This window comes from Lynx canadensis, chromosome B2 (assembly GCF_007474595.2).
Source record: "Lynx canadensis isolate LIC74 chromosome B2, mLynCan4.pri.v2, whole genome shotgun sequence".
In the NCBI taxonomy this organism is placed as follows: domain Eukaryota; kingdom Metazoa; phylum Chordata; class Mammalia; order Carnivora; family Felidae; genus Lynx; species Lynx canadensis.
The window spans coordinates 36,146,240-36,169,626 of NC_044307.1; the positions used below are offsets into that span (position 1 = coordinate 36,146,240).

The 23,387-nt window shown below is 46.4% G+C and overlaps 1 protein-coding gene across 1 annotated transcript in view; it reads left to right on the plus strand.

Moving 5' to 3' along the window:
- Positions 1-23,387, plus strand: part of TBC1D22B (TBC1 domain family member 22B) — an 81,275-nt gene that overhangs the window by 40,287 nt on the left and 17,601 nt on the right. The window contains exons 9-12 of the mRNA XM_030315407.2: positions 17,311-17,417; positions 17,745-17,820; positions 20,153-20,280; positions 20,569-20,664. Coding sequence (XP_030171267.1) covers positions 17,311-17,417; positions 17,745-17,820; positions 20,153-20,280; positions 20,569-20,664 — 407 coding nt within the window. The remainder of the gene's footprint in view (positions 1-17,310; positions 17,418-17,744; positions 17,821-20,152; positions 20,281-20,568; positions 20,665-23,387) is intronic.

A 23,387-nucleotide genomic window follows, 5' to 3' on the forward strand; every position in this document is an offset into this window, starting at 1 on the left:
TAGGCAAGTCTTGCTAAAAAAGAGGTAGTGGCCTTCGAATACACAGCTAAACCTGTCTGACAGCAGAAGCAGCCTGGCATTTATCTCTAGAGATGGCCACAGACGTCACCCAAAAAGGACCCACCTGGTCCCAGAATGACCAAATGGATACCTTTTTTGCTCTACCGTAAGCAGATGGTTTGATGCTTTATTTGAGGTCCTTTTAGGATTATTTTGAACTCGTCTCAGACACAGGCCCTCATCTGTGGAAGCTGGAGTTTTAGATTGTACACCAGGCCTCCACACTCCAGTTCACATGCTGTATGTTGGCAGCATGAAAGGTGCTGGCATCAGAATCGAGCGCACGTTGGAGGTCCTGGAACAGGCCGAGGAGAGCTGCAGGACCTTGATTTCTCCCCTCCTCCTGCTCCTCTAATCCCACTGGGTTCTTGTCACTTTGGATAGGGTGATTGGATACCGTGGTGGCAGTTAGGTTTTCTTACAGCTTCAGCCTCCTCCTCTGGCCAGGCCTGAATTGGGCAGAGTCTTAAAAGGGGTTGAGGATCCTCCCCTTCTCCTTTTGATTTCTTTATCCGCTTGTGCTTAGAGACTCCCAAGAAAACCCGTGTGTCATGTGTGTTCGCTCAGGCAGTTAAGGAGAAGCTCATGTGGAAATCAGAATGTTGGAGGGGGTCTCAGAACATCATCCATCTATCCTCTCATTTCACCAATGGGTTGTGAGATGCCCTGTCTCCTTGTTGGTGGCAGAGCAAAGACTAGAAGCCTTTCTGTAGGCGCTGGAGGTGGTGGGTTATTGCGGGTGTTGGAGGAAGCCGGTGTGGGAGAGGAGGAGGGTAATGAGAAGTAGACCAGAGTGGAGCCCCTTGGAGGGTAAGGGCATGAAACTATCTCACTCGATCCATCCCATTCATTGTTTTCTCATAGGGCTCAATGGATGGTGTTTTGGTCTTTTATGAGGCAGTTTCCGAAAAGTAAGACGACTAAATGACACCATCCCCCATTCCCTTTATTGGCAGCAAGCTGGGCAGGACTGGGAGGAAGGTCTCTCTTGCCCACTCTATCAGGGGGTCCTAAGCAAAAGAAAGATTAGTTAAAATGTAGCTACGAAAAGCAGATAGGTAATGCTTTTGCTAGAGGACTTTTCATTTTCCCTTTCACATTAATGGGTCAGCTTTCGGAGGCAGCTTAATTCTGTGTGTTTAACTTTATTAAGAGCAGTGCAGCTGATCTGTTGGGATTTGGGGGTTGCTTCCTTGCAATAGTACTCTTCTAAAACACTATTAAAGGATGAGCCTAGGAAGGTAGTAATCCGTTCACTAATCTACATTTGAAGTGTAAATGCTGGCATGGAATCTGGGTAACAGTATCATGCCAGTTACAAATAACCCTCAGCAGCTGCAGTCTCTAATTGGATATTTAATTATCTCGTTAGCTGCCATTTATATTGTATGCCAGATTTTCCTTTCCTTTCTGTAGGCACAGCTCTGTTGGTCCCACCAAGCACTGTGCCTTTCTTTGATAGATATGCCAGCATTCTGATCTTGGTATTGGCAGCTGCATCTGCTGACCCACGGCGTTTATGCAGTAAAGCATGGGCTTCTCCACCCTTCCTTGGAGGCAGTCTTGGCAAGGCCATGCCCAGTTTTACTGCTGCAACAGACTTCAGAAAGGTCTTGGTGCCTCCTCCTAGACTGAGGAAGGTGGGGCCCATTCTTTTTTTTTTTTTTTTTTTTTTTTATGGAAACTTTTGTTAGGTTAAGTTTCAAACAGATGTGAAAGTAGAAAAAAATAATGCCATAAATCTCCATATAGCTCTCGCCCAGCTTTCCCAGCCAGGCTTGTTTTATCTATTCCTCTATCCGTTCTCTTCATCCTTTCCTCTTTGTGAATTATTGGGAAGCAATTAGACATCATATCATTTCATCCATAGATATTTCTATGTGTAGCTCTAGAGGATAGTGATTAAAGAAACTCACAGCCGTAATGCAGTTATTACGTCTAAAAAGTTGTAATAGCTCCATAGTATAATCTCATATATAATCAACATACACGTTTTTCTGATTCTTGTAAATATATTTAATAGTTTGTTTGAATCGGGGTACAGATTGGGTCCACACATTCTAATTGGTTGATGTGTCTCTTAAATCTCTCTTATTCCATCTGTTCCCATCCCTCTTTTTTTCCTTAGGAGTTTGTAGCTTTAGCCCTTGTTTTTCTGGTTTTCAGTTTAGGGCTTTACCACGCCAACCAGGGATAACACCCTGATTCTTAAAGCACTTTACCATTTTGCAAAGCACTGTGGCCTACCAGATTTCATTTAGTAGGCCCCAGTATCTCTTTAAGGTAGATGCACAACTCACTTTACAGGGAGAAATCCCAGGCTCAAGGATTTAATAAGCTTTCCAGACTCAGACCTAGGTCTTTTGACCTTAATACCTGTCCTCTTAATATGACTTGTGCTTTTTCAACTTAGATCCCTGTTTTCAGACTTCTAATGGCTCCCTCTACTCCATTCTCTGTTCCAAAGCAGGCAGTACATTTCTTACTGTTCCTTGCCTTTAAAAAAAAAAAAAAAATTGCAGTACAAAGTACATACTCATTGAAAAAAATCAAAACAGTATAGAAATGCTGTTACCTCCCTTACCTCCCACCCTGATCTGGTGTATATTCTTCTAGACCTTTCCCTGTGTGTACTGCACATACTATTTTTCTTTATTGTGTTGAGAAAAAAATGGGTTTAAACTATTCATACTTTTCTTTCTTTTAAAGATTTTATTTGGGGGGAGGGGCACTTGGCTGGCTTAATGATAGAGTGTATGACTCTTGGTCTTAGGGTCAGGAGTTTGGGCTCCGTGTTGGGCATGGAGCCTACTTAAAATTTAAAAAAATTGTTTGTAAAGATTTTATTTTTAAGTAATCTCTACACCCAGTGGGCTCGAACTCACAGCCCTGCGATCAAGAGTCGCATGCTCTACCAACTGAGCCAGCCCAGTGCTTCAACTATCCATAGTTTTCTTTTCTTCTTTTATTTTTTATTTAAAAAAATTTTTTTTAATATTTATTTATTTTTGAGAGAGCGAAAGAGAGAAACAAAGCATGACCAGGAAAGAGGCAGAGAGAGAGGGGGAAGAGAATCCGAAGCAGGCTCCAGGCTCTGAGCTGTCAGTACAGAGCCCAATGCGGGGCTCAAACTCACAAACTGCAAGATCATGACCTGAGCTGAAGCTGGACGCTTAACCAGCTAAGCCACCCAGGTGCCCAGCTATCCATAGTTTTCTATATCTTGTTTGTCTTCATTAAAAAAAAAAAAAAAAAAAAATCACGGCCAGCTTTCCAAGTCTGGACATACAGATCTACCTCATCATTTTCAGCAATGACATTTGTTCCCCTAATAAGGCTTTACTACAGTTTGTTTATTTAACGATTCCTCTATTGAAGGACATTTAAGTTGTCTACAGTTTTTAGCTATTATAAATAATATTGTACCTATTTTGAATATCCTTATATATATTTTCTTGTGCATTTGTGTTAAACTACGTATTTCTCCTGGGGTGCCTGGCTGGCTCAGTTAGATGAGCGTGCAGCTCTTTATCTCAGGGTTATGAGTTCCAGCTCCACGTTGGATATAGAGATTACTTAAAAATCTTAAAAATAAATAAATAAACAAGCAAAAAACAAACCTTATTTCTCTGAAAGAGAGCCCCAGAAGTGAAATTGCTAGTCCTAAGAGCATGCCAAATAGGTACTTCTTTTTTTTATTCTTTACTTATTTATTTTCAATATTTATTTTTTTGAGAGACAGAGCATGAGGCGGGGAGGGGCAGAGAGCGGAGACACAGAATCGGAAGCAGGCTCCAGGCCCCGAGCTGTCAGTACAGAGCCCAACCAACATGGGGCTTGAACTCACGAACTGTGAGATCATGACCTGAGCCGAAACTGGATGCTTAACCAACTGGGCCACCCAGGCGTCCCTAGGTACTTTTAAATTACACGTCTAAATTCTAAGTTTGTACCAGTTTATACTCCAGCCACTAGCGTGGGGGTGCACTTTTCTTCATATCCTTAGCAGAACTAGATATCCTAATCTAATTCTATTTCACCAATCTGGCAAATGAACCATGGTTTGTGTTCGTTTTTGTTCCGCTTGTTCGTGAGTGAGGTTGTTTATCTTTTCTTCTGTGTACATATTAGCATTTGTTTCTTGGGGATCTGCTTGTTCAGATCCTTTGCCACTTTTTCCTGTTGGATTGTTGGTCTTGTTGTGTAAAAACTTTTTGTAGATTAGATATATTCCTCCTTTACCTGGTATGTGTTAAAAATAGTAGGCTATACCACACAAAATTGCTAATATTCAACCATTTTTGACCCCCCCCACTGCCAGATGAGAATTTTATATGGTTCAGCCTAATATTGTTTTTCTCCCAGACTATCATTTGTCTTTTAACTTTGTTGATTGTGTCTCCTTATATAGAACATCCTGATTTTTATGTAGTCAAATCTGCCCATTTGACAGGTGTTTATTGAGCTCCTGCTGTCTGCCAGGGGATAGAGAGGCTAAAATGACAGAGGTGGGCCCTGCCCTCTAGTGGAGGGGCTCGCAAACAACAAGTACACCAGTCCTGGCAAATGGTGCTGAGGTCGCGAAGGAGACCACTCCTCCTTCATGGTTTAGGGGTTTGGTATCTTGCTTAGGAAATCTTTCCTTCCTCACCTCAAAATTATGAAAATACTCTCTCCTGTTTTCTTCTAATACTCTTGTGGGTTTGTTTTTACATTTAGCTCTTTAAATTTCATTATTAATTTGTTTTCCTGAATGGTGAGGGTTGAGATTAAAGTTCCTGTGCAACTGAATGGTTCATTGTTTCAAACACCATTTATAAATAATGCATCCTTTCTTCACTGGTGTGAAATCCCTCTTGGTAATACAACATAAATTCCTTTATTTACATGGCTCTCCTTCTTTATTCGGTTCCACTTATTTCCATTTCGATGCCAACAGCACACAGTTGGGGTTTTGAGCTTTGTAGTGTGTTTTGTCATTATTCCAGGGCCAGTCCCTTTCACCATCTTTCTTAAAAACTTGGTTTGGCTCTTCTTCCATGTGAACTTTTTTATGTTTCTACCTTCCTTTCTAAATTTTATTTTAATTTTTATTATTTTTAAAAAATGTTTATTTATTTTTGAGACACAGAGAGCGCGAGAGCAGGGGAGGAGCAGAGAGAGAAAGGGAGAGAGAGAATCCCAAGCAGGCTCCGTGATGTCGGCACAGAGCCTGATGTGGGGCTCGATCTCATGAACCATGAGATCATGACCTGAGCCGAAACCAAGAATGGGACATTCCATCAACTGAGCCACCCAGGTGCCCCTCTAAATTTTATTTTAAATTCCAGTATAGGGTCGCCTGGGTGGCTCAGTCGGTTAAGCATCTGACTTTGGCCCAGGTCATGATCTCGCGATTTGTGAGTTTGAGGCCCATGGTGGGCTCTGTGCTGGCCGCTCAGAGCCTGGAGCCTCCTTTGGACTCTGTGTCTCCCCCTCTCTCTGCCCCTCCCGTGCTCATGCTCTGCCTCTCTCTGTCTCTCAATCATAAATAAATGTTAAAAAATACATTAAAAAATTCCAGTATAGTTAACAGGTGTACAATATAGTGATTCAACACTTCCATACAACACCTGGTACTCATCATGACAAGTGCTCCCTTAATCCCCGTCACCTGTCTCGCCCATCCTCCCCACCATGTCTCCTCTGGTAACCGTCAGTTTGTTCTCTCCAGTTAAGAGTCTGTTTCTTGGTTTGCCTTTCTCTCTTTACCCTTTGCTCATTTGTTTTGTTTCTTAAATTCCACGTACAAGTGAAATCATACAGTGTTTGTTTTTTCCTGACTGACTTATTTCCCTTAGCATAATCACACTCTAGCTCCATCCGTGTCATTGCATATGGCAAGATTTCATTCTTTTTTTTTTTTTTGGCTGAATAATATTCCATTGTGTGTATACGCCACTTCTTTATTCATTCATCAGTTGATGGACACTTGGGCTTCCATATCTTGGCTATTGTAAATAATGCTGCTATAAACATGATGATGCATGTATCCCTTTGAATTAGTGTTTTTGTATTTTTTTGGTGAATACCGAGTAGTCCAATTGCTGGATCTATTTTTTTTTTTTAATTTTTTTTTTTTTAACGTTTATTTATTTTTGAGACAGAGAGAGACAGAGCATGAACGGGGGAGGGGCAGAGAGAGAGGGAGACACAGAATCGGGAGCAGGCTCCAGGCTCTGAGCCATCAGCCCAGAGCCCGATGCGGGGCTCGAACTCACGGACTGTGAGATCGTGACCTGAGCTGAAGTCAGACGCTTAACCGACTGAGCCACCCAGGTGCCCCAGGGTAGTTCTATTTTTAGATTAGAAGGTTTTGGGGAACCTTCATACTGTCTTCCGCGGTGGCTACATCAGTTTGCATCCCCACCAACAGAGTGCGAGGGTTCCTTTTTCTCCACATCCTCGCCGACACTTGGTGTCTCTTGTGTTTTCGGTTTTAGCCATTCTGACAGGTGTGAGGTGGTATCTCATTGCAGTTTTGATTTGCATTTTCCTGGTGGTGAATGACGTAGAGCATTTTTCATGTGTTTATTGGCCATTTGGATGTCTTCTTTGGTGAAATGTCCGCTCATTTCTTCTGTCCACTACATGAACTTTAGAATCAACCTGCCAAATTCAGGCAGTGGGAACCTTTTAGAATCTTTACTGGAGTTACAGTGAGTTTATAAATTAAGTTTTGTGGGCTTTTTTATTGTAGTGGCTTTATTGAGATGTAATTCATATACCATACAATTCACCCACTAAAATGTGCAGTTCAGTAGTTTTTAGTATACAGAGTCGTGTAACCATCACTACAATCAATTGAGAACATTTTCATAACCCCCCAAAAGAGAGTCTGTATCCCTTAGCCATCACCCTCAAGCTTCCCATCCCCTCTACCCCTAATTAGTTACTAATCGACTTTCTGTCTTTATGGGTTTGCCTTTTCTGGACATTTCATGTAAATGGAATCTTACAGTGTGTGGTCTTTTGTGCCTAGTTTCTTTCACTTAGCATGTTTTCGAGATTCATCCATGTTGTAGCATTTGTCTGTACTTCATTCTTTTTTTTTGGTCAAATACAAATATCCATTGTGTGGATATACCACGTTTTATTTATGTATTCACCAGTTGATGGATATAAGTTACGTTTTAAAGAAATGAGGCATTCAGACTTCTCCCCAGCCTCAAGGTCGTCTTGAACAGAGATACAATATTGTTTATGACCTTTAAGAATAATTCTTGGGGTGCCTGGCTGGCTCAGTCAGTAGAGCAAGTGACTCTTTGGGGTGGTGAGTTCAAGCCCCACGTTGGGCATAGAGCTTACATTAAAAAAAAGGGGGGGGGGGCGCCTGGGTGGCTCGGTCGGTTAAGCGTCCGACTTCGGCTCAGGTCATGATCTCACGGTCCGTGAGTTCGAGCCCCACGTCGGGCTCTGTGCTGACAGCTCAGAGCCTGGAGCCTGTTTCCGATTCTGTGTCTCCCTCTCTCTCTGCCCCTCCCCTGTTCGTGTTCTGTCTCTCTCGGTCTCAAAAATAAATAAACATTAAAAAATTAAAAAAAAATAATTCTCTTGTTTAGGTAATAATGCTTCTTTCCTCCCCTTCTCTAATGGTGTTGTATCCTAATAAGGCAGCTACTGTAAAAGTCTTTTGCTCTGACACCCCTGCTTCAGGAGGCCTCAGGTATCTTTCACCTGTGGGATAAGCCAGACTCTTGCCTTTGTCATCCTGGGCAGGTGCCACCAGGCAGCCTTGGCCCACTGCCCCATCTCCCTGAACCATAGCTTGAAGGGTCTGCTCTATCAGAGCCTCTCTCCTTTCTCGTCCCCTATTTGCACTGTACCACCTCCGTCATGTCTATAAAGTAGCACCTGAGCTTGCTTCGTGGTATGTCATGTTTGTTGTGAAAAGAGTTAAAAACGGAGATCCAGTGACTCCCTCTGAGTCGATAGAGAAGCTGTCTATAGCTAGCCTGGCCCCCACGCAGCTGCTTTATCTGCTGAAGACAGCTGCTCACGTAGAAGCTTATCTCTGGATAAGCCAGCTGTGTCTGGGCCCAGGGTGACAGTGCTAAAGGAGATCTAGTCTCTGGCCCGTGATCCCTGAGACTGCAGAATACCTGTAAACTCTCATCCACAAGAACGTTTGCGCTTACACAATATTATTGATCTAGCCCCAAACATATTAAGGTCCACCATACCTGATAGTGTGGTCCTCATCAAAACAAACTGCTTATTGGCAACTTTTGAGTGATGCATATGAAAAAATCCTGTAGAAGAGCTGAGCTCATGACCCGTCTTGTTTCCAAAGGCAGAGTGGTATCTATCTGGTGGTTTCCATCAGTACAAAATGAAACCCTCAGTGTCGAATAGCTCTCCCTCTTCTCGTCTGCATGAAGCAGCATAGTAGGATTTTCATTTCAAGTTCTACTTGAAGCGTGATGTTTTCAGAAGCGTCATGGTGATGGAACTGCCAGAAGGGAAGTCTTTCCCAGACCTCTGACTTACGAGTCCCGGCCCCTGTGTGACATTTCCACTTGGATGCGTCATAGATGATCAGTTAGGGCTAGCTTGGCTACGTGTGACTGGGAACCCCAAATAATAGGATCTTAAGCAAGATAGAAAAGCTTGTTTAATTTCTCTCATGTAAAAAGACGAGAGGTCGGGTGCCTGGGTGGCTCAGTCGGTTGAGCGTCCGGCTTCGGCTCAGTTCGTGATCTCAGTTTGTGGGTTCGAGCCCCGCATTGGGCTCTATGCTGACAGCTTAGAGCCTGGAGCTCGCTTTGAATTCTGTGTCTCCCTCTGTCTCTGCTTCCCTTGCTCATGCTCTGTCTCTCTCTCTCCTTCAAAAATAAATAAAAACATTTAAAAAAATTAAAAAAAAAAAAAAAAAAAGACAGGTAAGTAGTCCAGGGCTTGTATCTTAGGGCTTAGCCTGCCCTAACATATCAGGGACCCAGGCTCCTCACTCTTGTTCTTCCGTTTTCAGCATGTGGTTTCTTCTTGTGATCCCAGATAGCTACTTGTGCTCCAGCCATCACGTCTGTATTCCATCCAGTACGGAGAAGGAAGGGAAGAAAGGAATACTCTTTCCATTTAAGGACACTTCCCAAAGTTGTATATGGTGCTTAGGTTTGAATCTCTTTTGTCTACACTTGGTCATGTGAGCATAGCTGGCCAGAAAACAGTCTATATCCCAGGTGGCCAGTACTCTTTAGGGGTCCTTTCACCAAGACGTAAAAGGGAACAGTTATTTGGGGACAGCCTGCAATTTTTGCTACCCCTAGGCTCTTCACACTCCGTGTTTTACCGACTCCTTCTCTCCCCGGACCCAGCCACCCTTTTCTCACAGTTGGCAGAGTTTTTTGACTCTTCAGTCAGAAATGCTAAGAATTGTGCGTGAGTCTCACCCTTCTATATCTAATCATTTACAAGCCTCTGATGATTTTATGTCCTAAACGTTTCTTGCATGTGCCTTGCTCTCTGTTCTTCTGTGACTGCCCTGGGTCAGACCTGGGTTGCTGAAATGGCCACGTGTGTTTCCCCTTCTCGGCTTTTATCCCCTTTCAAGTCCATCTTACATACCATTCAAATACACACTTGCCCATGCGGCTTCTCTACTTAAAGCTCTCCAGTAACATCCCCTCACGTACAGGTTCAAGTGTGTCCAGGTTGCCTAGCTTGTGCAAGGTCCTGTGGGATCTGCTCCCTCCCACACCCCTTAAACTCAGCCGCCCCAAATTGACATTTTTAATCTAAAGCCTGTCCTGCACCATGTCCTTCTTCTCCCCCGGGCTAATCTTTGTGCCTCCTTTACAAAGGAAGCCTGCCCTCACCCTCGCCGTGCCCCCGCCCCCACAACAGTGCTGTGTCCCTAAACCCCCACGTCCGTTTCTTCTATAGCACTTCATCATGCTGGTTGTTGTTTGTATTGTCCTCCTGCCCTCTGCCACCAGATTATATGATTCTTTAAGACTAGAGGCTATTTTAAGTATCTTAGATTCCTAGTGCTTTCGTTTTGATGTCCGAAATAGGCACTCCATACATGTCTAGGTAAATGAGAGAATGAAGAGTTCACGATTAACTTTGTTAGGAATTAGTATGGCATTGCTAGGATTGGCCGCCAGGGGGCAGTGAATTACAATATTTTGATACTGTGCTGAATTAGCCAGAAGTTTTATCTCTTCTAAGAGATGGAGACAGGAGTAGCACTACTCACTCAGCGAGTATTCATTGAGCATCTGTACTGTGCCGGGCACTGCTCTGGGCACTAGGGATACAAACATAAGTAAATAAAGTAGAGGAAAAGCACAGTCTTTTACTGCTAGGTATTTATTCAAGGAAAACGAAAGCTTACAGTATCCAAAAGACTGTACAAGAATATTCATAGCAACTATATTCATATAGACAAAAATTGGAAACAACCCAAATATCTGTTAGCAGGAAAATTCAGTGGATTAGTATTTAGCAATAAAAGAATGAACTATCAATAAACACAACAACATGGAAGAAACCATCCCCAAACCACTGTGTTGAACAAGTCAGATACCAAAAAAGGACACATTGTATCATTCCACGCAAATGGGGTTCAAAAATAATCCATGGCGGTAGAAATCAAAGCAGTGGTTGACTATGGTGGGAGATTGGGAAGAGACTAAGGAAATTTCTGGGGTGCTGGAAATGTTCTCTATTTGGACCGAGATCTTTAAAAAAATTTTTAGTGTTTATTTAATTTTTAGAGAGAGAGAGAGAGAGAGACAGAGTGTGAGTGGGGGAGGAGCAGAGAGAGAGGGAGGCACAGAATCTGAAGCAGGATCCAGTCTCCAAGCTGTCAGCACAGAGCCCAATGCAGGGCTCAAACCCACAAACTGTGAGATCATGACCTGAGCTGAAGTTGGATGCTTAACTGACTGAGCCATCCAGGTGCCCAAGGACTGAGGCATCTTTTACACAGATGTATACGTGGGTCGAGACAACTGTGCACTTATGTGTCGTCTACTGTAAGTAAATCATACATAAAGATGGGGTGCCTGGGTGGCTCAGTCGGTTAAGCGTCTGACTTCGGCTCAGGTCATGATCTCACAGTTTGTGCGTTCAAGCCCCACATTGGGCTCTGTGCTGGCAGCTCCGAGCCTGGAGCCTGCTTCAGGTTCTGTGTCTCCCTCTCTCTCTGACCCTCCCCTGCTCACACTCTGTCTCTGTCTCTCTCTCTCTCTCTCTCTCTCAAAAATGAAAAAAACATTAAAAAAAAATTTTTTTTTTTTAAAGAGTCCTATGCTTGGTCGTCTGAGCCACCTAGGTGCCCTGAGGTTGAATTTTTTAGTGCCCACCGTTTTTGGATGCTTTCCTCAAGGTGCCTCCTGGCCCTGTCTTCCTGGATGAAGCAGCCTTGTACATGATAGGCGGTTGAGGAATACTTGAGGCTCTTCCCGGCCACACACACGTATGTGGGTGTGGCCCCGCCAGAGTGTTGAGCTGAGCCACCTCCAGCTGACACTTGAGAGCAGTGTGAGCATTTGGTGGGACGTCCAGTGCTGGATTTCCTCTCATGTCGGAGGGAAGTTCTCCAAGGGCAGGTTGTGGCTTATCGCCTCGGGAACCTTGAGACCTAGCCTGCTCTCTCGCGGGCAGTGAGCTGAGTGGCACATGCTTGCTTGCTCGCTCTGTCTGCCTGGCATCTGACCCAGGAATCAGCGAGGAATGGTAACAGAGGAGAGATGGTGACAGCTAACATACTCGAGGTGTTTGAGCCCAGATGAAGAGCCTCAGAGCAGCTGACGTGGGGGGCCCTGGACTCCCCAAGCCTGTTCGCATCCACAGTGTCTTGGGGACATGCTGCCTGTCTCTGTGGGTGATCTTTGGACAGGTCCTAGAAGGCTAGGTGTTTGCTGGACCTGGCCCTTCTTTGGCCCATTAACCCAAATACGTAGTCTGGGTTTATGTAATCTGGGCTCCCACAGCCAGTGCCAAGAGGCTGGGGTAACCCCGAGTCAGTAACGTTTGCTAAGTAAACGTTCTACTTTCCTGTAGAAAGTAGAAAAAATGGGGTGGTATGTTGATTTTTAAAACTAATTTTAACCAGGGTCTCATGATGCACGTGTGCTTGGGCTGCTCTACGCTAAGAAGTGAACAGCCAGAGATTGTGTGTCGTTCCGAGTCAACAGTTACCTTTTAGTCACTGCACCGTCAGGCACAGTGTCAGGAAGGGCTCGCTGGTCAGCTGCTTCCCTGCATCTCTGAGACAGCACGCCGCCTCTCTCACGGTCTGCGGCGTGGTCCTCACGAACCAGAATCGACTCCCTGCGGGTCTCTGCTCTGTCGGAGCCTCAGAAGAAGTCTTCCGTCTGACCTCCTCCTTGCAGGAGACCAATTCTCTTTACCCTCCTTGCTCTGCCAGGTCGTCTGACCCTCCAGGAATTAGCCGGGAGCCCCTCCACCCTCCCCGTACTAGAGTTTGCAGTGACATCCTCACCTTGGCTGCTGCCATCGTGTACCTGCCTGAAAATGCCAGATGAATAGTGTCCAGTAATACGTTTATGTCGCATTTTGAACCACTTAAAAATAATTACGTGCAAGTGACACCTTGAATCCCTTGACACTTTTCTTAAAGCGGTGTTTTTCTGGATGTAGTATTTACGTTCTTATTTTATGAGCTGCTTTAGATGGGTGACCAAAATTTTATTTTTCCCTTTCCTCAGTTTACTTTTGTGTTCAGAAAATATTATGTAAGGTATTCATATGTGTCTAGTTTTAAAACTATAAAGACAGGAATCAGGCAAACCAAAGGCTTTAGGAAGTAGAAAGGCTATCTGCAGTCTGATGCCTTGAATCTTCTCCTGCCCACCAGTCGGGCCGAATCGTTCTACCCCAACAGATCACAGAATCTAGAAATTGCCCTGCAATCACAGATGGCTCCTGGGAAATGCCTAGAGCGGCAAAGAGACGAGTTACTCTTGTCAGTTTAAGCACAACTAGTTCTTCCCAAAGCTGTCTTTGAGTATTTGAGGCATACACGAGCCTGATGTCGGGCCCAGGACTTGGGGTTCTCAGAAAAATAAACACTCGACTAGAGTCACCACTCAAGTACGTTTTATCAGCTAATAAATGGACATGTTCTCGTCGAGCCCAGAGTGGGCAATTTGATTCTTATCAAGAGCTTTTGGGTTTCCTCTTTTTGGATGCTTTGCCTTTTAAAATAGCCAGAAAATATCCTTCAAATCTCATTGCCTCCAGTCGGAGTCCTGGCTGTTGTACGCTCTGTAATGACAACCAAAGACGCTGCCCCCATTCGAGACTACATTGCTGGCATGGGTTCCCGTTCCAGCTTCAATTATATGTTGAATTTTCTCAAGTGGAATGTTTAATGATCCTCCTGAACAGACTGTTTATGCTGAATGAAGCTCTTCAGAGAGCATTTGGGCCTTCCTTTCTCTGCTGCTTTTTTGCTGGTGCACTCAGCTCACAGTTTTTGACTGAATGTGTGAATTTTATCCTCCCAGCAGGCAGAACACTAGAACAAAACTCTCCTCCCACTCCCTGAAAGGCTGGTGAACTGTCCCACCGTCTGTGAAAACAAAGGTCTAATGTGCAGGCCAGGCACACAGGGAGACAGAACCCCTGACTCGAGGCCCCCAAAGAGGGCTCAGCATCTTGTCTGTTGGTCCCTCTGCTCCTGGACAGCTAATGGTTTGGAATCGGTTCAGCTCCTGAGAGTGGCATCTTGCCGACTTAAGACCTTACGCTGTTAGATTTTTCCTCCTTTAGACCAAATGGGGGAAACGGAAGGCTTTGAAAATGAGCTAATCTTTAAGGTACACATTGGAGTTAGGTTAGGGGTGGCTGCGAATAACAGAAATCCAAAATAACAGAGGCTCCAAAGAGATGGAAGTTTGCTTGGGCCTCTTTTAATAACGATAATACCAGCTAACATTTACGTCACGCTTCTCGTGCCAGGCACTGTTGTTAGCACATTTCATGTATTAATCCTTGCAGTATCCTGTGACACTGGTAGGGTATTACCACCTTAACAGAGAAGGAATTGAGGCACCAAAGTAAAGTCCTTTCCCAAAGCCACACACCTAGCGAGTGACGGAGCCAGGACTTGAGTCTGGCTCCAGAGTCGGTACTCTGAGCCACGTGCCGTTCAGTCTGACAAAAACGCCACAGGCTGCCAGGGCTGATACGGTAGCTGTGCTCCCCGTTCTCGGGGACCCAGGCTCTTTTCCCCCCATTGCTACTCTGCGGTGGGTAGTTCCCACTCCCAGTTACATTTCCACTGTGGTGTTCTGGAATTGCAGAGTGCCCCGGTCGGGGAGGACTCCTCGAATGATCATGGAGTTCTGGATCCTCATTTGGGAAATGCGTGGGAGCGGCAGGAGTGGTTTCGGTCTTGAGCCTTCCTTGCGGGTCTTTCGGTTTTCTTCCAGCCCCGTTCTGAAAGCGGGGCTCCTGCCTAGGACAGTTAGTGTGAGCAGCCGCGCTCGGTCCGGGAGGCGGCACTCTCCTCGTCGCTGCTGGGCTGGCCCCGGGGAGCGCGCTGCCTGTACCTGTGGCTCAGAGCACTTCCTGTACGGGGCCAGAGGGGTCGTCTCTCAGGGCCTTGTCTGTGGTAGCGGGAGTCGGAGCCACCTGCTATCTGTCCCTAGGGGGGTGGACATGTAAAGTGGTGGAAGGCGTGTGGAGCAGCGAGCTGCGGGTACGGGATGGTCTCAGAAATGTAATAGGAAGCAAAAAGAAAGAGGACGGTTCTGAACTGGGTCTTAGAGCTCAGTATTCTTTAATAGTACGTACATGGCACATAGTAGGTGTTTAAGTTGGTGGGGGGGATGCTATTTAGAAGGTTGTGTTGTTGTTTTTTTTCATGTGATTTCTCAAGTGGACCTTTATATGTTATCTGAAGTCTTAGTTTCTGCAAGCTTAGTGTTAGTTTACAAAGCCTTTATTCCTTTTTGGTGATAAAAGACAGGTGTAGTCAATTGTAGCCCTTTCTTTTCTAAAATAATGTACGTTTTTTTCCCCCGACTGTAAAAATTATGCTTATTGTAGAAATTTTGAGAAGTCGAGTAAAGCTTAAAGAAAATAAAACTCTTTTATCTCTACTACCTAGGGAATAAACACTGTAAACCTCGTGGTATATTTTGTCTTTCCTCTGTGCTTATATAAGCACACATAAATATTGTATGTAGAGTAGTTGAGAGTATACCATAAATAATTTTGTATCTTGCTCTTTTCCCTTAACACTGTGACACACTTTCCTTTGTCGTTACAAATTCTTGATAAGCTTCATCTGAAATAGACTATATTGTACCCACTGTGTGCCAGGCCTGATAGTTAGCACTTTACATGTATTAACTGTGGCTGTACTTGGAGTTGAGCTTGTAGGTTGTTTCCAGGGTTATAGCTTTTCCTTTTTTCTTTAAAAAAATTTTTTTTTTAATGTTTATTTATTTTTGAAAGGGAGAGAGACAGCGCACGAGTGGGAGAGGGGCAGAAAGAGCGGGAGACGCGGAATTCGAAGCGGTCTTCAGGCTCTGAACTGTCGGCACAGAGCCCGACTCAGGGCTCGAACTCCCGAACTGTGAGATCGTGACCTGAGCCAAAGTCGGATGCTCAACTGACTGAACCACCCAGGTGCCCCAGGATTATAGCTTTTCTAACAAAGCACCCTAACCCCCTCAAAAGGGTTTTTACAGTCTTTGATGTCCATTAAAAAATGCTGTTTATACAGAATGAAAATCTGAAAATTGTTACATGTTGTCCCAAGGGGGGTTAGTTGTAGGTCGTAGTAATAATTCTCATAAATGAAAGGGCTGGATTCTGAATATACGTTGTCAGATGCCTGTGTCTTTGGGACTGCAGTGAACATCCTGTTTTCAAAATAAGGCTGTGGGTCTAAGGAGAAAAGCCGCCTTTGGCACAGAACTCCAGCCTGAACATTTGCACGTGTGGCCTCTGCCAGGCATGCTGGGGCCTGTGGGTTGAGGTGGCCTGTCATGTTGGCAAGCAGAGCCTTCTTAGTACTCCCACCTCTGTGGCAGGAAGGACACATCCCATGGCCTTTTCCTTCTTCAGGTTTCTAGAGCACTTCTGATGTTCTCCCCACTTGGATCTCAGAGACAGGCTAGTTCTCACTACTATTACTTAGTGTGGGGTTTCCACGAGAAGCTAAAAGAGGTCTCTAAAAGAGGTCCCTGGGTGCCTGGGTGGTTCAGTCGGTTAAGTGTTCAACTTCAGCTCAGGTCATGATCTCATGGTTCCTGAGTTAGAGTCCCACATCTGTGCTGACAGCACAGAGCCTGCTTCAGATTCTCTGTCCCCTTCTCTTTCTGCCCCTCCCCCACTTGCATGCACACATGCACTCACGCTCTCTCAAAAAGAAAAACAAAAACATTTAAAAAAATAGAATAAATAAAAGAGGTCCTGTGGCTAAAGAAGCCTGGGAAGTCCTGGATAAAAAAGGTTAAATAGATTTACTTAATGCAAAATTTGTTATAATTTCTCAAATCCATTTGTTCGCTATGATCTTTGTGAATCTCCAAGATGAGACTGCCATTTCTCAACCGTACTTGTCTACGGAACGCCCTTCTTCTGGAGTACCCTATAGGTTTGATGTTTTACGGAACCCAGCTTAGGTACTACCAGCCTGGTGAAATTGAGTCCCAGAAGCCCCGTCAGGCTTGAGCCATCTGCCTTCACACCCTCATCTTCATTTCTGAGTGGTCTCAGCAGTGGGTCTGTCAGAATATGGAGATTCTGTCTTTAAAATGAACTGTGGGGGGGGCCAAAGGAAAAAAAAATGAACCACAGGGTCCATCTGATCCCACCTTTCTCAGTCCATGCAGGTGTGCGTATGCTAGACAGGTCACTGAATTTCTGAAATCAAGAATTTTTCCAGACCACCTCCAAGGGTCTGGGTATGTAGCTCACTGAGCATGAGGCCTGAAATATCTTTTCCTAAAGCCGAATGAACAAATACAGCCGAGAAAGATATGTTGGACCCGGTAGAACCAATGTGAGAAGTGGCCTGTTCAGTGTTGTAACGAGATCCTCAAGAGCTCTCCTGGGACCCGCTTGCCCACCTGACCAGGGGAGGAGGACAGGCCCTTACTCCTCGCATCCCTTTAGCCTGGCTGTCCCCTGGCCTGAAGGACCCCATAGAAGATCCCAGTCTCTAGCTTTCTCCACGTTTTAGAGAAGACCTCTGGACTTTCTTCACCTTTTGTTTTACAGAAGAGGACGTGGAGAACTTTGACGTGACCAATTTGTCTCAGGACGTGCTTCGAAGCATTGAAGCCGACAGCTTTTGGTGCATGAGCAAGCTGTTAGATGGGATCCAGGTGAGCCGGCTCTGCCCATGCGGGCTGCCCGGGTCCAGGGACTCCTTGCAGGCCTTTGAGCTCCTTACTGCTCCTCAGCGTCAGCCAGGAGCGCCCCCCCCCCCCCCCCCCCGCCACCGCCCAGCACGGCTCTTCCTCGTTCCTCCACAGCGTAGGGCTCCATCAGGATTTGCCCACCCTCTGCTGTTCTGTAGATTCCTTTGTTCTCCAGAACCCGGGCACCAGCTGTGGAAAACAGCTTGTGCTTTTAAACGTGTTTCAGTGAACTCGAGAGCGGTAGCACGACTTTGGAGTCCCTGTTCATCCCGGGCTCTGTGTCATTTGCAGGATAACTACACCTTTGCACAACCAGGGATCCAGAAGAAGGTCAAGGCGCTGGAAGAGCTCGTCAGCCGGATTGATGGTAGGTTGGAAGAAGAGGGATTCTCTGGTAGCAGCACGGTATGGTTCCGACACAGCCAGTTGTGCTGGTGGGGGCCTCTCCTCTGCCCGCTTCTTTGCCACCACCCTCTCCAGTTCCGTCCGGGCTGTTGGCGCGAGCGCATCCTTCCACACGTCGGCAGGAAGGGGAGGCGAGAGGTCTGCGGGCCCCTCGAGTTCTTTTTTCCCCTTTGTTTTTTGTCACCAAGTTCTGTCCATTCTCTTTAGCATCTCTCTTCACATTCACCCTTTTTTTTTCTTTTTTCCAACCCTTCCTCCCTTTTTCTTCTTTTCAAATTTGCCCTTTCTTCTCCATTTCCCTGGCCACAGCTCTGATCCAGCCATGCCTGGATTTCTGCAGCTTCCTCCTATAAGGACTTGTCTCCTCTGTACTCTTTCCTCTTCTAAACCTTCTGTGATACAACTGCATCTTTCCAGAGCACCATCCTGGTTCCGTCCCTCTCCTGCTCTGAAGCCTCCTGTGGCTCTCCCTTGCTTCTAGTGTCAAGCTGTACTCTGACCTTGTCCTTCAGGTGGTGATGTCATTCAGAACTCCTGGGCTTGACGCAGAGTCCTCTAGTCTGGCTGATATCCGGCAGGCCTTTCCACAGCTCTCTGCGACTAGTTTGGGCTGGGGTGGGGGTGGGGGGTGGCGGGGGCAAGAAGTGAGACATGACTCTTCCTGGCACGGAAGGTCTCTGAGGGGCGAGAGCCCTCCAGTAATTCCTTGGCTCTGGCTTGGAATCATGGAATGTTAGAACTAAAAGGCAAGCTGGGAAGCCCTGCTCTTGACTGATGAGGAAACTGAGGCCCAGAAAGAGAAAGTCAGAATTAAGTTTCATAAAGATAGCCTAGAACCTCACAGCAAGGTCTTCTGTTAAGTGGGCTCCGTAGCACCATTTACATTGTAGAGCTTTTTTAGGACTCTACCAGACACGACACAACCAATAAACCTCATTTCCTGGCTTTCTGTGTGGATTTTGTGCCTCATCAAGGCATTGCCTTTCACCCCGCCCCCATACAAAAACCGCGTATCTTTCTCTCTCCTTCCCCAGCTTCTCTCTTCTTGAAAACCTTCCCTGGTTTGTGCCACTCACTCCAGCTTCCTTTCATGACAAGATTTCCGTCTTCCTGTCTTGTTTGCTGATTTACGGTTGTTTCCGACACATCGTCCGGAGGCGGTTTTTCCCCCTTCTCGCCCTGACCTAGCCGTGAGCTTCAGCGTGGGCTCGGAGGGCAGAGGGCTGTGGTTTCTGCCACCGTCTGCCCTCTCCTTGTTTTTTCTGCCCTCGCGAATACCTGATAAGTAAAGGCATAGTACTTTAGGATATTGGATTAGTAAATGTATATATCTTTATTGTTTCATTGAATCATAGAAGTAATAGACATTATAAAAATTAAGACAATTCAGAGAAGCACAAAATGAAAAGTAAACATCCTCCCCCCTCCTTAAATCCTATTCCCCAGAAATAACTATTGTTATTATTCTTTCAAAAAGTGTATGTCTTATGTATTTACCACATGCCAGGTGCTGCTGTGAGCACTTTTGTTTTCTCATTTTCTCCTCCCCCGAATCTTCTGAGGTACGAATAATTATTTGCATTTTCTAGATTAGGAAACTGAGGAGGATAATAATTTTTTTTTTTTTTTTTTTTAATGCTGTTAAGCACTATTTAAAGGGCTGTCATGTAGAACAGGGATCAGGTTTGTTTGGGGTTGTTCCAGAACACCACACAAACACCAAGGGTGGGAGTCAGGAAGGAGCTAGTTTCTGTTGAATACAGCGAAGCACTTTCTGGCGAATCACTTAATACATCAGTGGGAGAGGCTGCCCTTGATGGAGTCAGTGAACCTCTTTCTCTGGCAGTGTTTAAGTCCCTGCTGGCTGCCATCTGTCAGGGATGCTGAGGAGGAAGTCCTCACTGGCAGGAGGATGGCCAAGGTGACCCCCATGGTTCTGTTCCATTCTGCCTCCTCTGAAGAGTAATGGGGTCAGGCAGCCAAGTGAACCTCACGTCTGCCGCTTTATGGGCAGAGGAGCCCTGTGAAGGAGGAAAGGTACCCAGAGCGTCACCATGGGTGTTAAAATAGTTTTGCCAAGTGTGGGACTGGGTTACCCATGTGGTGTGGCTGTGAGATGGCAGAATCCAACATAAAGGACAGTCGGATGCCAGTTCGGCCCTTCTGTGCCTGTATTCCCCAGGAGAAGCGGGGAGAAGGAGATGGAAACTGCCTTTTTAGCTCATGCGACCCTTTCAGGGTCCAGTCAGTCCCCCAGGTTGTGGTCTTGGGGCCAATGACACTTTCTGTTTCAGAGCAGGTACATAATCACTTCAGGAGGTACGAGGTCGAATACCTACAGTTTGCCTTTCGTTGGATGAACAACCTGCTCATGCGGGAGCTTCCCCTTCGCTGCACCATCCGCCTATGGGACACATACCAGGTATGAGGGGACCCCTGCCCTCTCCATGCCAGGCTGTCTGTCCCTGAGGCCCCCAGCTCCCTGCCCTGGTGGAGAGTAGCTGCTCAGAATCCCCTACCTCCTTTCTATTTCTGTGTCTGCCTTGGCCTCATGGGCAGGGCCTCTACAGAGTCTGTTCAGGCCTCTGTGTGCCCAGCCGTGAAAGGAGTGCCTTGCTGTGCTCCTACCTTGCAGGAGGACCGGGACCGAGAGGACTAGAGCCGGCTCCTTGTCAGGGCCTGGAGACCTAACTGTTCTTTCCCTTCCCAGTCTGAACCGGAAGGGTTCTCCCACTTTCATCTCTACGTGTGTGCAGCCTTCTTGATCAAGTGGAGAAAAGAGATCTTGGATGAGGAGGACTTTCAGGTGAGTGGCCAAGAGCTTAGCCTGGGCTGGGATGAGCATCAGAGCGGGAGCCATTCCGTTAGTGGGGCTGCACAGGGAGAAGGTGCAATGGCGGGCACCTGGCCGAGAGGAGGAAAGGAGACAGGGTGCTCAGAAGGCCGATGGGCCAAGTCAGTGAGCCCCAGAGTTCTTCAGTACGAAAAGGGTTTTAGGGCACCTGGATGGCTCAGTCAGTTAAGCATCTGACTCTTGATCTCAGCTCAGGTCATGATCTCACGGTCCATGGGATCAAGCCTGGAGTTGGGCTCTGTACTGGCGGCACCAAGCCTGCTTGGGATTTTCCCTCTCTCACTCTCTCTCTCTCTCTCTCTCTCTCTCTCAAAATAAATAAATAAATAAGCTTAAAAAATATATATGTATACGTATACATGTATGTATATACATATGTGTGTGTGTATGTGTGTGTATATATATATATATATATTTTTTTTTTTAATAGGTAGTAGTGCTAGAAAGGTTGCAGAGCAGCTAGGCAGGCCTAAGAGATGTCTCATTCATTCATTGACAAGCATTTGCTGAATGCCTGCCATGTGCTAGGCACTGGTGAAGGCATAGGATATACTGGAAAGCAAAATAGACAGATCCCTGTTCCCATAGAGCTTACATGCTGGTTGGGAAGAGACTTAACAATAAACAAGAGCGTAGGAAATTTTATTTTAAGTAGAGCAGGATAAAGGGATTATTAGGTGGTAGGGAAGAGATAGTTTACAATTTCAAATACAATAGGATAGGCTCACTGAGAAGGAGATGTTTGAGCAAAGGCTCAGGGAAGGTGAGAGAGTGAGTCATGGACATCTGGGGGACGAGTGTCCAAGCAGAGGGGACAGTGGGGTTCCCTGGGCTACTTAAGGAATCATGGTGGTGGCCTGGAACAGAGTGGTCCAGGGGAAGAGTAGGAAGAGGTGAGGCCAGAGAAGTCACAAGGGACCTGGATCACAGAGGACTTTGTAGCCACTGTAAGCTTTGGCTTTTACTCTGAGTGGAAGGGGAGCTATAAGAGGGTCGTAAGCAGAGGAGGGCCGTGATCTGACTTACATTTTCAAAGGATCGCTCTGGCTTCTATGTAGACCGTAGGTGTGGACGAAGGTGGAGGCAGGGAGACTGCCCAGCAGGCTGTTGGAGTCCTCCAGGTGAGACACGAGGATGGCTTGGACCTGGATGGTGGCAGTGGAGGTGTGACAAGTGGGCAGATCTTGCTTATATTTTGTGAATAGAGCCAACAGGATCTCCTGATGTGTCGAGTGTAGAGTAGGACAGAGAGGGATGAGTCAGGATGACTCAGTTTATGAGAAGGGTCTAGGAGGAACAGGCTTATGGAGGAATTTCAGGAGTTCAGTTTTGGGCATGCCAAATCGGAAGTGCTTTTAGACACCCAAATGGAGATCTGGAGTAGGCAAATAAATCTTAGGAGTCTGGAGCTGGAGAAGGAGAGAGCTTGGACACACGTTGAGGAGCATTTGGCTAGATGGTCCTTAAAACCAGGACAGTAGATGAGGAGTGAGTGTGGACGGAGGAGGGAAGAGCCCCGGGCCTGAGCCCTGGCACACCTTCCCGAGGAGGCTGGTGGGGAGAGGTGGACAGAGCAAAGGAGGCAGAGGGGACGGCCGGGGAGAGTGAGGCGTCTGGGAAGCCTTGGCTGGGGAACGTGAAGAAGACTGGAGGGCACACGTTGGGTGGTGGAAAGCCAGGCAGCTGCTCCAGGAGGCCCAGGAAAGGGGGAATGGGGAATTAGGGGTCGAGGGGACAGATTGCGAGGCTCTGCAGTCCGCAGACACAGAGGCCTGGAGGTTGTTCGGTGGTCGTTATCTCTGGGGGGCAGCGATGGGCTTTTCTTTTTCTGCTTTGCACATTTCTGGACTAAGCAGTTTCCTTTCTCTTTCTTTCTCCCTTTCTTTGTTTTTTTTTTGTTTTTTTTTTTTTAATTTTTTTTTCAACGTTTATTTATTTTTGGGACAGAGAGAGACAGAGCATGAACGGGGGAGGGGCAGGGAGAGAGGGAGACACAGAATCGGAAACAGGCTCCAGGCTCTGAGCCATCAGCCCAGAGCCCGACGCGGGGCTCAAACTCACGGACCGCGAGATCGTGACCTGGCTGAAGTCGGACGCTTAACCGACTGCGCCACCCAGGCGCCCCTCTCCCTTTCTTTGTTAATGGGCATAAAGCTCTTTTAAAAGCAGGGGTGGCGGGGGGGCGGGGGAAGCCAAAGAAGGTTGAATGTTCTTCTGAGTTCTAACTAATAACGTAGGTGTTCTCAAGAGCAGCAACATCTCTCTGTGACCCCTGGGCTGGACCTCTCCGTAATTGGTGTTAGGTGGTTAAAGAACAGAAGTCTCTTTAGCAGATAGACGGAAAGACGGGACCCAGCCTGCCCAAGTATGGGCTTTGGAAGGAAAAGGAGAGAGTGGGCTTCTGTGAGCAGATGCTGGCTGTGGTGCCGAGAGGCTGCGGCAGCTGACCGCGAGCCACGGCTTCTGCCAACGAGCGGCATATGCGACGTCCTAGGATGAATGAGCACAAGGGGGCCGAATTGGCCGTGTGCTGGGGTGAGCTATCAATTCTGATAATGTGGTTGAGGTGGAGCAGGACATCAAGAGCACGAGGTCTAATTTAGTTATCATGAGCCAGGCTCAGTGGGCCTTGTCATATGTGATAAAAGTGCTTCCCAGATTAGCTCTGAGAGGTG